The 17,138-nt window shown below is 41.1% G+C and overlaps 1 protein-coding gene across 2 annotated transcripts in view; it reads right to left on the bottom strand.

The window, feature by feature from the left end:
* The window catches only part of sorcs3b (sortilin related VPS10 domain containing receptor 3b), a 52,021-nt gene that overhangs the window by 21,515 nt on the left and 13,368 nt on the right, over positions 1-17,138 (bottom strand). For both annotated transcript variants that reach the window (XM_030442416.1, XM_030442415.1), the window contains exons 2-9: positions 12,928-12,995; positions 7,554-7,653; positions 7,242-7,400; positions 6,053-6,126; positions 5,118-5,182; positions 4,375-4,493; positions 2,596-2,685; positions 2,221-2,400 (exon numbers count right to left, since the gene is read on the bottom strand). In XM_030442416.1, the coding sequence (XP_030298276.1) occupies positions 2,221-2,400; positions 2,596-2,685; positions 4,375-4,493; positions 5,118-5,182; positions 6,053-6,126; positions 7,242-7,400; positions 7,554-7,653; positions 12,928-12,995 (855 nt within the window). The remainder of the gene's footprint in view (positions 1-2,220; positions 2,401-2,595; positions 2,686-4,374; positions 4,494-5,117; positions 5,183-6,052; positions 6,127-7,241; positions 7,401-7,553; positions 7,654-12,927; positions 12,996-17,138) is intronic.

The following is a 17,138-nucleotide window of genomic DNA, read 5'->3' on the forward strand; positions in this document are numbered from 1 at the left end:
ACTACATTATCATCAAGTCTGATTGGACATCAGGTACTTTTTCCCCATTAAAAAGGGGCACTGTGAAAGATAAGGGCTGCAATCACTTAAAGACCTGAATGTCGACAACGTTTTTGTTTTTTTTAATGAGATCTCACAAGAACATCGAGCTTCCACAATCTCCCCCTTTTATTCATGACTTTAAACGTAATTAAACATCTCATGTTTTCCTCAATTACCACGAGAATCCATTCTAGATGAGATTTCACACATAGAACCAAAGAATAAGGGAGTTATCTCCAGATTATATGACATAATCTCAGCTATTAATTGGTCTTCTTTTCATATAATTAAGTCTAAAGGGACTTGGAGGTGCAATTCTCAGAGGATGATTGGAAGTCTATTTTAAAATTAAAATATTTCAAAAGGTCTTTCCTGATTTAGTTCTGAGCACACATAGAATTTCTAATGGACCCTCTGGACCCGTCTATCCTCTTACTGGCCCTCTGCTTTTGAGACATTTGCATATGCATTTGGAAAACCATTTGAACCCTCCCTCCTAACAGCAGTCCTCGTTGTTGTCATCTTTTATCCAAACAACAGGCTAATTTAGTGGCTTTCTCTTCTTTTGTAGCTAGACGCCTAATTGTGTTAAAGTGGTAGCAAGAATCACCACCATTTCATCTTTAGTGGATCAGAGAAAAATAAAGTATACTCTTAGAGGCTCGACTGGCCTTTTTTTATCTTATGTAGTCAGGCTAAAACTGCGCTCTCTCCCGTAGCACAGGGGTCTAAATTCTCCTGTTGAACGCTCCATCGGTGGAGGTTTATGAGCTGTATGTCGTGCAGAATAGTGAAGCGAGGACACAACACCATGTTCTGCCTGCAGGAAAGGCACCCCAGAGGGCACTTTATCACAATTTAGAGGGGGCACTTTTGCAGAGTCTTTCCAACACGGGGCCACCAGAGGGGTCTTATTCACTTGTTTATCTTTTTGTTTTCTTTGTCCAATGTCTGCATTTTACTTTAATTATTCACTTTTATCTTGACTATTATGACTTGCAATGCTCTCTCTAATAAGATGCATTTTCCTGTGTCCGTCTGTCAGTTGAAACAGCACTGGTGATGCCATGTTTCTGTGCACAACGTTGTAGCACAAGCAAAAGCAATAAAATAACCTCTGTGGAACTTCTGTGGCCTGCTGGAAGCCGCTAGTTGGTTTATGTCCGCAGACTCTATTTCTAAACAAATATTAGCTACTGTTGCTCTCTGTAAGCAGAGCGGTGAGAAGCTCTGACACGAGGAACTCGAGACGGGCAGACACCGAAAATCCGACCCGAGTCCTTCACAAAGAAATCCACAGCTCAGCCGCATCAAACAACTTAAACAAATCGGTTAAATACAGGCTTGTAGCAGCAACTGGGTGACAGGGAAGGTCTCATTTTTCACGTCATGTTACAATCTGCTCGCATATGTTCAATAAAAAAGATGGAAACAAATTGTGACATAGAGCGCCTGTCAGTAGAATCAGCAACATCACAATACATGAATGCTTGTTAAAAGTGAAAGTCGTGCATTCGAAATGTTATTTAAAGCAGCATTATGCAACTTTTGTGGCATAAATAACAGCTTCGAAATCATGTTGATGTTACAGCGTCTTGCACTTTGTATCATTACATACATGTTTACTTCAACATACAAGTTTTAAACACGTAACACTGATATGACGTGATGAGTTTTCTTTGTCATCAGCACTTACAAATGAGCAAATAAGCACCTGTATCTACGACAGTGGTTTCGCATCAAATCACACAAATGTGCCAATTTCCACATGATGTTGCTTTAATACCAGTGTTCCACGACTCACATTCATTCATATTGTATGTTTTAGTTTAGTAAAATCCGAAAAGTTATTTGTGAGACCAGGTAAAATATTTGTTTGTTTGTTTGTTTGTAGGGGAGAAGAAAGTAGAGGTGTAGAGTCACATTAAATGGAAGAAAAGGAAATTGGACTTCCACCTACCAGCTTCCTAAAGGTGATTTCCTACTTTTCACCGTTTTCTATTATTCCAGAATGAATGTCTTTACACCGTTGGTCAGACAAAGCAGCAATTTGAATATGACCACCTCAGGCTCTGAAAGCCATTTTTGGCAACTCCTGCTGCTATTGTGTGAAACACCCGGAAGGGGAATTAGTGGTGCTGTGACAGCAGCCGGCCATGAAGGAGACAAACTACGCACCTTGTAAAAATCAACCAGTAGGTTACCGGCAAGTCCTCTGCTGGTCCTCAGGTTCTCTAATGAGAGCGTAAAGTAGACGCCGGGGGAGTCTGAGATGTAAAGGCTGTAAGTGTTGTTCTGATTCCACTCCTGGACCGCAGCAAACACCTGCTTCTCATCCGTACTGATGATATGCATGTCCTGTAGGAAGGTGTGAGTTATAGACAGAGGTGAGACTGACAGGCGCGGGTGAGAAGAAGCTTTTGAATAAAATCTGACATTTCTTCACTAAAAGAAAACACTGTTGTGCGACTTTTATCCGACCAAGAAATGGAAACAATATCCATGTTTGTTTGAGATAATACATCTTTTGTTATTTGACAGCTATTGTCTTACCTTTGGGAGACAATATTTAGGTAACTCCATCTTCCTGAAGGATTCTCTCATGTAGGAGACGAAGTAGCTGGCTTGTCCTGACCTGGTTACCTTTGCAATCAAGTCAAAGAAGCTTTGTCACCATTTAAACAGACTACATATACATATTTCACTGACACTTCACCCAACATCTCATTTCTTTATCATTTCATTGGTTTTAGGTCAGTGTCTCTGTAATTTGCGCAATTTCCCACAGAAAACAACCAAACAGGAATGGAAGGCAGCTGTGAGAGAGTTTGCAAACTGCCATGAATGGGACTCTGTTGAGAAACGAGGACGTGAAGCCGCAGCGTCTCCTGAAGGACGAGTATTAATTCACAACGCATGACTGACTTGATAAAACGCTTGCACTTTCACTCTGCCTTTTTCGCAGCGTCGAAAAGCAGACTTAAAATTACAAGCACAACAGATATTATTATTATCTCTATTAGTTTGAAGCTAAGAGGACTGAAAATTGCGTTGGCTTTATCTACAGAGTGTGTCCTGAAGATCTTAATGCACTACCACTTTCCCACCCACTTACAGGCAGGGCAACACTACTTGATTGCTTATTTTCTAATCAACTAGAAGGATGGCGTTTGTCCCCTAACACACTACATTAGGGCTCTAATGGAATAATCTATCGAAAATCAATGAGCTGCTTTTTCCCAGGCCACATTTTTGAGGATGTTGCACTTGGCTGTTCCTCCTCTCCCATGAGACTTTGGAGGTGTTGAAGACTGCTTATTTCGTTGTAGCCCAATCGATAACCTCATTACTCTTTGTCAAGTTAAATCCAAATGCCCCGAGCAATGAAAGTCACGAGAAAGTCATCTGTGCCACCGCGGCGGCTCGGTGCAGACACTCTGTGTCCAGTTATTTTCACCAGCATCTTCCTCATGTCTGCCTCGGCGGTCAATCTCATCTCAGCTAAATGCAATTTGGGGCATTTTATTGAATCACCATTTCTGCATCACGCTGTGATTTTTTATTTATTTTTTCCATACATTGTCATTCTTGCATCGCAGCCGTTCCAATCGAGACTGTGGATTAAGTGTGTTGAAAGTAAAACTGGGTCACCGCTAAAGTGTTGCTGCTGCATCATATCATATCAAAAGATTAAATCTGTGGATAAATAAATTAAAAAAGCAAACATTTAGAGGCGTTTATTGAAAAAAAGAGAGAGAGCAGCGAGTGCAGAATGATTCACTACAAACACGGAGCCTCAGAAAACTACTCTAATTTGATTTCTGTGTTCCTGAAACTTCGTGGGAGTCCAACAAGGATGGCCAAATGTTTCAAGGCTGACCAGCGGAGAGAAAATTACTTAGCTGAGGATGGAAATCAATGACAGTGGAGGGCATTTGAAAATTAAATTTCTGATAATGACCCTGACTGCTGCTGTCTAATTGGAGTCAAAGTCAGAGTGAATGGTAATAAGGACACCGACCTGTCTATTCAGAGTGCTCTCTGCTAGCAATCACATTTGTCAGACACGGAGAGTGTCCGCGCAAACACTGAACCTGCCTTGACATGAACGAGACAAAACATAATCAAAACACACACCGAGCTGGTGGGGAACAGGTGTGTGTTGGGGAAAGTCATTACGTGGGTTTTGATGGAAAGGGAGACCCAAATAAAATAACCCAAAAAGCCCAAGAAAAATCAAAGCTCACAGACACGGGAGCCTTCGCATTGAAAAGATGAAGACATTACGTTGAGCTTAATCAAGAACAAAAAGTAATCTATTACTATGCAAACCTGTGTGAAAACATATTCATCCTGCACAACCAGTGAGTTGGTGTCTACATGTCCGGGAAAGAGGTACTTCCTGTCGGCTTCGGTGCATCGTGGGGCTCTGCACCTCACGTACTGGGCGCCTGGAGGGAGGCGAAAGGAAATCAATCAGAAGTAAATTACAACCATTTACCTTCAAACAGTTCTTTGTATGCGCTGGAGCTGCTATACAGTATGGACATGCTAAACATACAATTTTCTGAAATGGCTTCAAGCTCGACTAACTGTATAAATAATGAAGAAAATATCCAGCCTGCCCTTTGCAATCCAAATTAGCTAAGAGACTAGACTAGTTCAGGAGAAGCTCCTGCAGTGTGTCACACTGCTAAAACAGTTCAGGATGGTTTGGTCTGAGACCAGAGGAGTTTGCATGCTAATTCAGACTTTCTCACCACATGAGCGATACGAGTATCTTTACAGATGCAGGGAAACCCTGTAATTGGTTGACAGAATATACCGTGATGTTTAGAAGGAGGGGAGTGGATATGTGTATGAGACACAGGGGAAAGATTTAGAAGAAGAAACATCCATCAACCCAGCAAAAGTGTGCGTTTTTGTCAGGAGACACCCATTCTGCTTTACTAGACTCCAGGGACCAATCTGACGAGCAGATCGGGTCTCATCTTCCCCTTGACCTCGCTCTAAATGAGAGGCAAAGGGTCCTGTGGGTCTTGCTACCGCGGTGGACTGGAGAGTGCAGCACTCACGGCCTTCCGCGATGCGCGTCTCGATGTGGACCACATCAGATTCGCTGTCCAGCCCCATTACCGCCCTTGAAAAGAGCGGGAGGAGGAGGAGAAGAAGATGGAGAGAGGAGCAGAAAGATTGGAAAGAAAAGGGAAAGATGAGGAAGAGATAAGAGGGAGGGAGAGGGAGAGAAGGAGGGCAGGTTGAGTATCACAGCTGTGGATGGACAACCTGAATGTGCGAGAGCCGCAGCAGGATGTTTTTATCTTAATCAGTTAGTGTAGAATCTGCGCCACCAGTGGCAATAAATCTCAATTCAGCGACGAATCAACAGAGGATACAACAGGAGGGAGGGGTGACGAAGCATCAGCCAGTCACATAAATATCTAACCAAAGGAAACGAACGCAGTTATGAAATTGCAGGTGGCTGCAACACCATTTTGAAAAATAACTCTTTGACATAATGTGCATGAAGGCACGGTGTTCAAGAGCACAAATAATGTATTGTCTCGGGTGCCACGATGCACGCTGAGCTTTTCTTATTTATCAAACGTCTCGCTGCTCATGCATGTGGAGAGGACGCCCTCCAACCAATGTCCTTTTCTATACCGGCTAAAGAAAAAACAACTAAGGGGTTTGACAAATACCATGACAAACAGGGATAAACGGGCTCAACATCAATATTCACTGCCTTGTGCCCGGGCTGTGGAGATTACTAAATGACAGCGACAACAAAAGCAGCATGTCATGTTTGTGCTATGGAAAAAGAAGCAATATGCCTTCAGGTCTACGTGACGCGAATGAGATCAGCTCTGTGCTCGAACTGCCGTGCGAGAGATCCATTTTTGACTGGTGGTCACTGGATCCTTCTGACAGCACAGGGGTCATGAACACTATCATTATGCAAATTACAATCAATCAAAACAGTTCAGAAATAGGAGCCGCATAATCATACCAGTAGAATCTGCCTGGCATCACGTTGTCGTGAACGAGCTGCCATTTCCTCCCGAAGTCCATTGAACTGTACAGCTGCAAGACAAAATTAGGCCGATCTTCATCACACTTAAAGTTTTAGGGAGGAAGATATTGCACAGAGATCATGACATGCACAAGCACATACAAATTACATTTAAAGGGCAACTCCACCAGTTTTACACATTAATTAGAAGTGTGTTTATACTTCTTGGGGAACACTACTGCCTATGTGAAAAAAAAAATGGTATAAAGCCTTTTGTGGCTCCAGAGGAGGCTGCATGTGATCTGATGAGCTGCCTCCAGTGATGTCACTCAGTATGCATTGTGGGTAATGTGTTTTTTATTATTTTTTTTTTTTAAACAGTCCCCTCCTAGAACAATCTTTGGCTCATTATGAACGGTTTGGAAACAAGTGATTATTCCACGCACTCTTCCTCCCTTTCAAAAACTTGCCTACTTTACCCACAATGCAACTCGGCCACTGACTGACATCACTGTAGGCAAAAAGCTTTGTTTTACTTTTTTCAGACTTGAACTCCCCAAGACCTGCAAACATAGTTTAATGTGTAGAATTGGAGGAGTTACCCTTTAAAAACAGGTTATGGATTAGGGCTGCACAATTAGTAGAAATATTATCAATGTCGCAAAATCCAAATCAGAGAAAGAAGCTGCCATTTTTCGATCAAATGTGAGACAAAACAGAATCTGGTTTCTCCAGAAAGCTGACATAAATGTTGTGTGAATAAAATAAAATCAAACCTTGCGATTTTTTACATCCGTGGTGTTTTGAAATAAATGAATGCATTATAATCATGAAACCATCAGGGCTTGGTATCAAGCTTCAGTACTTGTACAGTGCTTGTTGTGCCAAGAACTAACAGCGCTGGTGATTGGCTGACTTGAGGCATGAAGGAAAAACACTAGGTTATGCCCAGAGACGGGGGCTCACAACATGTTTGTGTAATTTAATACTTCTTTAAAACAGATTTCTTAAAGCGGTATCAGTAAAAAAAAAAACAAAAAAAAAAACACACATAGCTGAAATAAATCACAGTAATCGTAGGATCAAAATCTGTAATCATTACTAATAGAGCAGCCCTATTTTACATTTAGTATCTTTTAGCATATTATCTAATTTCCACTCAAAAGTTCATTGACTCAGAAGTTACCTTGCTGTCATCACTGTAAGCCAGGATCCAGTTCTCCTGTGCCGGGTGGAAGAGCAGGCTCAGGATTTTGAAGTTAATGGGATGCTTCTCAAAGCTTGCCCCTTCATCTGAACTGATGAGAACAGCGCTCTCTACCTCTGGGTCGCTAAGCATCATTATCTTAAGTACAGCGGGCCAGACGAGGGATATGGCATTAGAAGAGGGGTAGAGACAGAGATACAGTCATTTGGCAGCAATTGAAAAAAAGTGTAATTTGATGGTGAGCTCGCAGGAGATCAGACAGAGAGATAAAAGCAACAGAGAGATGCTGACCTTCTGTTTGTTGGTAGGGCACACATACAGGTAACTTAAAACTGTCCTTGAGCCCACTTTGTCGTTGAGTTTGGTGTAGGTGCTTCCGTAATCGCTGGATCTGGACACAAATAACAAACATGTTGGATGTTCGATGCACAAAATATCCACTGAACGTATTTTCTAAAGCACCATACTGGCAGTTTAGCATGTTTTACCCCATTAACTGCAAATCAGGCATTCTTTGGTTGACCGCGTCTCCACAGAGCATCATACGTTTTCGGATTGATTTTTCAGCCGTCCATGCAGCCTGTTGATTTATGGAATGAGAACGAACTCGCAGAGAGAAACAAGCTTCATGCTAATGTGTTTATTTTTGTTTTTCTTGTAAAAAATGACTTTTTTTTTTTTTGGCAGTCTTGCATATAAATGTGTTATACCGCCCAAAAAAAGTGTGCTGTCATTACTCCAGCGGTTTTCTAATGTAGGTGCTTAAATTATAAATACAACCAAATGTGGGGGGAAAAAAAATACTTGGAAAATCACTTATGAGAAGCATCTGCTCTTTATTCAACCAACATGTTTCAGCACATGGTGCACTGAATAAAAAGCACTTTTCAAGTAGTCCGTTAGTGTTGCAGAAATGTTTTTACAGAAATGTGCTGTAAACAGACGGCTGTTTTGAGGAGCCCCGTGGAGCCTTTGACCAGCGGCGCGATGTTTTGATGAGTGGCTCTCCATTTTGTTTATATCTTTCACTCAACTAGCATCACTCCTGCTTTCATGGAACGTAGCTATAGCTTCCTCAAAACGTCATTAAATGTCTATAGTTTAGGTCACATGCTTATTTCATATGTGACATCATTAGGGAAGTATTTGCTTAGTTAGAAGATTTAGAAAAAACTAAGGTAAAAAAAAGTCAAGCTAAACTTATTCGATTGAAAATGGAAATAACTAATGTTAAAGCTAGTTACTGTAGAGTCTGTTATCAAATATCAATAAGCATTTAAAGCTAACTCTACTACCTCCAGTAGGATGTTATACAGTACAAAATGGCACTAACTTGAGTTTGTGGCAAGTCAAACATAAAACAAAAGAATAAATACTCCACTATACATGGGAAAGTGTAGGACTATCAGCTTTTAATCACAAATCAAAACAAAAAAAAATCATTGCATTTCTGTAGTTACCTACATAGTTACCTTAACGAAAAGGTACAAATATTTAACTTGAATCATGTGAGTTATATGAATGTAGCTAAACCACTAGCAGGTTACTGCACTACTGGTTTAATTACATATAGGCTAGTTAAATATTTACAGTTTACATTGAGGGCATTTAGCAGACGCTTTTGTCCAAAGCGACTTACAGTAATTCACACATGCATTCATACACTGATTGCTTTGGCTGCCATGCAAGCTGCTGACCAGCACGTCAGGAGCAATGTGGGGTTCAGTATCTTGCCAAGACACTGAGATTGGTAAACTGCACATTCCCTCAAAAATATGGGGAGTGTTGAAGCCAGAGGCAATGGTCTGTTCTTAAAGTCGCTAGTAGTTTGTTGAGCCCGACTGAATTTTGGGTCTATCTAGTTAGGGAGTGAAAGATTCTGATATTGTATATACACACACACATTTTTTGTGATGATCCCTCAAATGTGATCAACAAAGATTTTGTAACAAAAACATGTAAACGAGGCAGGATAGTTTACAGTTTAACAATAAACCCCTTAGCACCATTTTCTCCATTATAATCTACAACATATACAGCAATACCAGCAATACCAATATATCTATGATAAGCTGATATTAGATGATAATATCTGGCAACCGATTCATCGGTCGGATGCTAGTCACTAGGTTAGATGGCAACACAAGCTGTAAAATAATAACAAGATGATCAGGTTAAATACTGCAAATTACAGAACTGATGGTGTCAACTGGTGAAGGTGGAGCCGCGGTCAAACCAAATAAATACCTAAAAGAAATTGGCCACGACTATCAAATGAGAATGAGGCTGCTTTACAGGACTTCTTTCAGTTTATCCCTCTGATCACCAATTAGTGGCAATAACACAGCGAGAAATGTAGCCATGCACCAGGAAAATACAGGAAGTAGAAGAATGCTCACCAACGTTAAGAGGTTTAATAATGCAGGTATTTAAAGCTTTGCAAATGTTTTATAGAGCTCAACAGTGACCGCCCACTTTTTTAACGGCTCCGGTTCCGGAAGTGAATTTGCCATTCATTTACTCCATTGACGTTTCATAAAATCCTTATATAAAGAGTTTTAGGCCTGGAACCAAGCCAATCAGCTAGCAGATGAATCGTGACCATAAAACATTTAATTCGGCGCAAAAAAAAATGTTGGACAACGGAGAAAAAAGCAAAGGTACAAGACTGTGTACTACTCATCCCATAAACCATTGCGAATGTAACAGCGACGTCTCTGATTGGTGGAGCTCGCTGTTACCATGTAAATGTTTACCGAACCCGCAAATTTCATGTTCAGCTGAACCCTTAATAAACTCTTCTCCTCATCACTAAATGAACACAGTAGGTCAGAAAGTGAAATCATGGTCGCTCTGTGGTAAACGATCGTAGAGTTCAGTGTTAGCAGTAACTAGCTAACATGAAATTCATGGGTTTGGTAAACATTTCCATGGTAACAGCGAGCTCCACCAATCAGAGACGTCGCTGTTGCACTATAGGATTGTGGGTAGTGTAGTACTTATCCATGACATCGCGAATAAAACATGTTTTTCTCAAAACAAGATTGATATCATACGGACTTGTGGCTTCTACAGGATCATATATCATCGTTTGGCAATCTGATAGCTCGTGGTAAGTCTACTTTGGATGGTTACGACATTATGGCCAATAATCAAAATCTATATGCAGAATATGAATGGCATTTTCACTTCCGGAACCTCACTGTTGAGCTCTATGAGGGAGGGAACACGCCACATAATTGTGTTTATAACAAATCTCCACGGAGCACCTTTAGCATACTGCAACATCCTGTTCTCAGTAAAAGTATGTTGTCATTGTGTTGTAATGTATTAGCGCGCGGGGGATAATCTGAAAAAATTCCTCCTCGGTACTACATTAAAGAAAGCTCTAATAAAAAGAGCGCAGCAATCAGATTTTGACAACAAAGAGGAAAATATGGATATCAAGAGAAGCATAATGCAAGCTTTCTGCATTAAAAGTGTTGACATATTCATTAGGGCCTTTATTTCCTACTCGCAGCTACAGTAGCGTTCAGCAGTAATGTAGCTTTGACAAGCACATTATGCAGGCTAAACATTCACTTTTTACACGTCAAGCCACAGTCTTTGTAAGCTGAATTTCATGCAACACTGACATGTAATGAAACCACAGCGGCTGCCTGCGAGGTAGGAAATCAATTTATGAACTTCAGGTGCGCTTCGGAATATGGTCAGCAGGAAGGTGAAGTGCGTACAGTAAAGGCAATTTGCAGAGAAAGGGCTCAAACATCTGACACAAGCATCGTCCTCGAGTATAACGAGTTCCTGAGTGATGACCATTGTAATGTTGCAGGATGTAGTGAGTCATTACCCTCCTTTCATGCGGCTGGATGTTGGTGCATTGAGGACATTGAGGAAGGTACATCTTGGTGAAATCCTCTTTCGTACAGTTATTTATCTTGAATGTCGTTTTTTTTCTCTCTTCCATTGTCTTTCAATCAGCTGTCCTTTCAGCAGTGCCAGCTTAATTGAGGCATTCTGTTGCTATAGTGCCTCAAATTAGCAACACAAAAGTGATAATACAGGTTTAAGTGAGATATGCTATAAAAAACCAAATGAGATCACATCGCCCAGGTAGAATAAGACGTTAAGGTGCAACATGGGAAAGGTACTTGCTATTCACAGGACTGCCTGTTCCCTTTTAGTCCATCCCATGACAAGAAGGCTAGATGTGTTTGTCATCCCAATCTTCATATTTCTCCTTCGCCACAAACAGCCAATCCACGCTCTCAGTTCTACCTGAGTGCCTCCGAATGTAATTTCACTGCATAATTGGATAGATACCCGGCGTCTGCCATCATTGTCTGTGCATTAATCTGAATTGTCCCATTTGCTGTTGACATTGTTTTCAAAGACTTACCCCTAAACACATTCGTGTTTGCGCTCAAGTACTCCCCCTTTCAGTCGGCATATCTGTCTTTGACTGTGGCAGTGGAAGAAAGCCTCTTAAATGATGTAATTACGTAGTGAGGTTTCTTTAGCGGAGAGAGCGGCCGTCTCACAACACAAAGGGACTTGATGCGTGTTTAGATGGGGCTCTGCGAGTCGCCCATTGATCTGCACATTGCATTTTGCCACCAACAGTGGCCGGGAGCTGTAGTCATAAATCAGTTATTGTGTTATCACAGAAATCATTTTCTCCTGTTTCTTTTCATAACATTCAAATCTCTGCTTTTCTAATACTCCTACTAAAAGCCTCCGTGCACCCCCTGAGGTACACTCTAATTTACTTGTGGTGCCATTGTTAAGCAGACACCTTGATGATGGAAGACCTCCTGTACACAATATGGGATTTCAAAACGTGTCAAGTCGGGTGTAAATCTTAGTGGCGCCTCTGGTGAAACAGATATTAATTTGAAACTCTGTGCTCGGCGGACTGATGGTCTCTTTTTCATGTGCATTTCAGAATGAAATGAGTTCTCTGCAGGCTATGGGTGAGGTGAGAAAAAAAGGCAATGCACGGGCTGGATTGGGCTCTACGGTATAATCCTTAATGAATTCCATTCTTATTTATGACCTGACAGGGCACTGTAACTCACCCCTCAACACTGACTGAATGGAATTACTACAGCTATACAGTAGCAATTGCATGTCAATTGCCTCTGAAACAAAAGGTTACGGATGACGATCAATCAAAAACTCCATCAGGAAGTTTCTAGGTCAGAGGAAAAGATCCACAGATCCAAACAAAGAAACTCTCCGATAAGTCTTCCGGTTTATCTTTCTTTAAAAAAAAAAAAAGATTGCCTTTCAAAAAGGTTTTTTCGCCTATGATGGACAGGAGATAGGTTGAGCCATTTCTCAGGAACACTGCTCCGTTCTCAGCTGTGTTATTTATGGGACTGCAGTAAGCAAAGAGGAGGATGCTTCATTCTCAACTACTTCACAATGCTTTATTAAAACATACTTTATATTGGCTTCCACTGTAACTTGATTGTTCATATCTGCGCACGGCAGAACACTATAAATCATACTCGTGTGTACTGCACTCTCTATGAATATATTAGTCTTATTGTTTTTTAGGGCTGTGCTTTTGCATTTTTATAAAATTCCTTGCAATGATGCCGTAACCTTCCTGGTTAGACGGCGGAGGAAAAATTGCAGCGATTAAAAAAAACGAACTCACCTCCAGAGTGAGCTCTCAGTAACGGCCCCCAGGCTGGTGTCGTACAGCTTAGTCAGGATCAGGATCACCTGTAACAGCAACAGACATACGTAATTACATGCCAGCGTCTGCACTAAAAAGCCTTTGCATAAGTGCTTCACCAGCATATATTACCTGTCTACTCGTAATGAATGAATACAACATGTCTGCTACATCCCTTTACTAATAAATATCAACCTCATACAGTATGTTATCCCCGTGACAAGGGATCCTCATGTTGTCAAGAGATGTCAGTCTGCTTGTGGCGGAAAAAAAAAAAAACCCATGCAGGGCTGTCAGAAATCGTGTCTGTATCTCATGTGGAATGATACCTACATGACAGCGAAATCTGAACATAATTGTTCACTGAACAATGAAAAGAAATGGAGTCAGTGGCTGCAGCCTCCCTCATTCCCCCCCATTTCCTTTTTGTGTCTTTCTCGTTACCTTGAAAATAGTGAAATCGCTTAGCTGGAAAAAAACACAAAAACACCTGAAATGGTGACGGAGGATGGTGTGTCACTTATTTTACTCATTGGAAGACGTCCAGTTCCAGTTTGGGCTAAATGCTTTTGCGTGTTCTCTGAGGATGGTCGGACAATGTGTTTCTGGGCAAACAAAAATGTAGCCCATAAAAGCCTGCCAAGGCACAGAGGGCAGAGTGAAATGGTGTGCAAACGAATTATTGTCACTCCAATGGCATTATAAATGACTTCCCATGGGGATGCTCATAACTCAGGATGGAATGGGGGTGTGTGCGTGGAGGGTTTAGGGCAGGGCACGGAGGGAAGGGGAAGGAATTGTAGATAATAACAATCAAGGAGCAGAAACATGGCATAATATGAGGAATATTTTAAAAAGCCTGAAAGATAGGTCAAAAGCTCAATTACAGTCAGTTTAAACACATTAACCTCGTGGGACCCACGGAACGAGTCATTAAACCGAGAAAAGCCACACAAGACTGGCTAGAACAAAGACATGCCTCTAAGTCTGCTTTGAAAATGTTAAAAAACCAATTGACCCACAATTTAGCCATCAAATGGCCACTGTGCATGGCTGGGACTATCTGCGTTACAGGTTAATTAACCAATCACACAGAGAGATAAGCATTTGCATAACTAAATGCACCATGTCTGCAAGGTCCAGCGCTGGAGTCTGAATCAATTTGGAGCACAGACTTAGCTAAATGGCTGTGATGTTCGGCCTAATTGCCTGCTTTGAAAAATAGATAGGGGAGAAAAACTCTGCCAAACTGTTGATCGTTTGTCTCTTCGGTTCTCTTTTGCTATCAACAATGGCTCCGTGTCATGGGACATTATAAATACTACGAGGTAAATTGAATCTGCGATTGATTTTTATCTGTGTCAAAACTAGAAGCTCGCTCCCCCAACCAAAGGGATTCAAATATCCAGCCTGGCAAATTAATTGAGTGAACATTGAATAAATGTTCACAGATTTAAGGGTTTCAATCACTCGCACCGTCTTGCACACGGCTTCCAATTTAATCAAATGTTCGCCAATTCAGTTGAGGATGTAAAACAGCGTCTAAAAATAACCCCAAAATGACAAAACTTGATCGCACGAAAGCCTCTCAGGACCCGCGCAGTAATTGCCATTAGGAGCTGTGTCTTAACTGTTGTCATCGTGTTTGTGCGGTTGGCTCATTAACAAAAGCTGACCCGCTGAATTGGGTCATTGGATTTCTACCTCAGGGACCCACCGACTAGTGAGGCAGATGACTGTTTGGATGATTTGTCCCTAAGTGGATACATCAAGAGTACATCACTGAAGACTGTGTGTGTTCCCACGTCTTCAACATTATTGATAGGCTGTGCATCTGCGGCTCCGCTCGGTTCCAGGGAGCGGCTGCTATACATGCAAACAGCGAGACGGGCAGGGACGACACATGACGTGCACAGCAGAACTCGACAAATGAAGGCGCATTAGACACATTTTTAAGAGTTCGCGATGCAGCCTTGCATTTATGTAAATACTGGGAACAAACAAACACAAAATGGCTTCCAGAATTATTTTGAGCCTTCTAGGTAAATACAATTTTCCATGCATATCATCGCTCACTTGCATACATGAAATTAAGTAAGGACCCTGGAAGGCCCAAAGCAGTGCATTTATTCATGTTTATGTTTTATTGATGTGAGCAAAGAGAGCTTTGCCCGGGGAAAGTCAACCAATCATTTTTCAGATTGGCTCTCACCCTCCGAGGAGTTGGGTTTAGTCATCCTTTTATCCTAACATTCTATTCTTGTCGCTTTCTTTCCCAGCTCTGCCTTCCCCTTTTTGCTGTTTCTTCTCCTTTTTGGCTTTTTCCCCTTTCATTCGTTCATCTTTTCAATCTTTCTGTCTTTCTTGTTTTGGTTTTTTTTCTCCTTCTATAAAAACAGGCTCTCCAGGTACTTCCTTCTGCCGTCTATCCCCACAAAAGATTAAAGCAAAATGAAAAAAGGCATTTGTAATAAGAGGCACCGATTAGCATGCAAAAGATCTGGACTCATGGTGTTACAGCCATGATGTCACTCTGATGTACTGCACCAGTGTCTTATCCACACTCTGATGTATACACTCCGCTTGCACAGGCGTTCAAGCATGCAGTGTATGCATGTACGGCACAATCGCAGACACAGACCGTTGGACCAAATCAAATCTTTAGAAATTCCATATCAATCTTTTTTTTTTTTCTTTCCAAGCTAAAGCGCAGATTGCTCAAATTTTTTGAGTGCTTCAGTGGGACGTGAGAGGCATCTCAACACCACGATGGTGGGCAGAAGATTCTCCACACGCTTCGCAATTTAGATGTGAATCATCCCTGTGTACTGTACTGCAATATGGCTATTAATAAAATGAAATGCATCAGTTTTTTGCTGTGCTTTCTAACACCACGCTCCGCACGGAAACCTGTTGCTTATTTATCCCAGAGTAAAGCACCGTTAAGGCTGCACCCCTCCAACATTATTCCCATCTAATTGGGTAGTCGAGGGAAAAAAAAGACGGGGATCCTCGTTCTAAACATCACACCTGCAGACTGTTGTTTCTTTCCTTCAAGTGTAACACAACAGGAGGAGAAGGAACACTCTTTAGAGATGTTGGGTATACAGTCACTTTCATGTAGATCTGCTACTGTTTTTGAACCTAACCGGAGGGTGCAGCTGAACATCTAAATTAATTTCCAAGGGACCCCCAAAGTTGATAACAGTGAATGATGCACAGCTCTTTGTAATAACACGGTTAATGGCTCATGCTCTAGGAAGAACTGACACATATCTGTTTGTTTTTTTTTTGTACCTTTGGCATCTTGTGAGAAGTTCACGCTACAATGAGGCACATCTACATCCTCATGAATACACATAAGGCTCTTGTATATTGTACTGTAGGGTAAACGCATCCATGCACAGAGACACCTCCCGAGAGCAAACCTTGTCTATTTACCAACTACAACATCAAAATGCCTGAAAAACTCGCCGAAAAAGTGTCAACAATGATTAAATCAGTTCTCAAATATGAGTGCTCACAAAAGATGACTCTTTACACAAATGTGCTCCTTTTTTCTCCGTCAGCTTTCTCAAGGTCAGTTTTCATGGCCTTATCAGATTTTGTAAACAAAGTAAAAACGTTGGCGTTGAATTAATTAAGTGACTTGAGTTAAACACTATCTGACACGCTTTGATGGTCTTTTATTTACATTTACAGTAGCTGCATATTTTTTGTCTCACATAATTTTGTAATTTATTATAATATCATATTATTATATTATAATAATAACAACCTTATTTTACCAGAAAGTGCCTCAAAGAGATTAAAGGAATTTCTTTGTTTATTCTTTTTTCCCTTGAAATGTATGAACTGGTTGTATTTGTGTTTTTGTTTTTGCAAAACTGTGTTCTTGAGACATTTATGTTGATTAAGCCTTTACTTTGCAGCCTTGACTTTACTGTTCGCAAGGAGGCCTGACAAGTTTGGTGGCTATAATTAATATCTTCACGATAACTATATATCAAATGACAATGACAGCATGAAAAGATTAGCTGCTAATGATGAACCAAAATCTGCAGCTCCCCCTCGACTTTACGCAGAAGGAGAAAGTTTCAGCTCATAGTGTTACTTCTTTATTTTTTAATGTTTTGGTTCCTCATATGGTTTCTGGACGCAGCAGCCGACTGTACACTGCTAACTCTGCA

Source organism: Sparus aurata, chromosome 15 (genome assembly GCF_900880675.1).
Source record: "Sparus aurata chromosome 15, fSpaAur1.1, whole genome shotgun sequence".
Taxonomy (NCBI): Eukaryota; Metazoa; Chordata; class Actinopteri; order Spariformes; family Sparidae; genus Sparus; species Sparus aurata.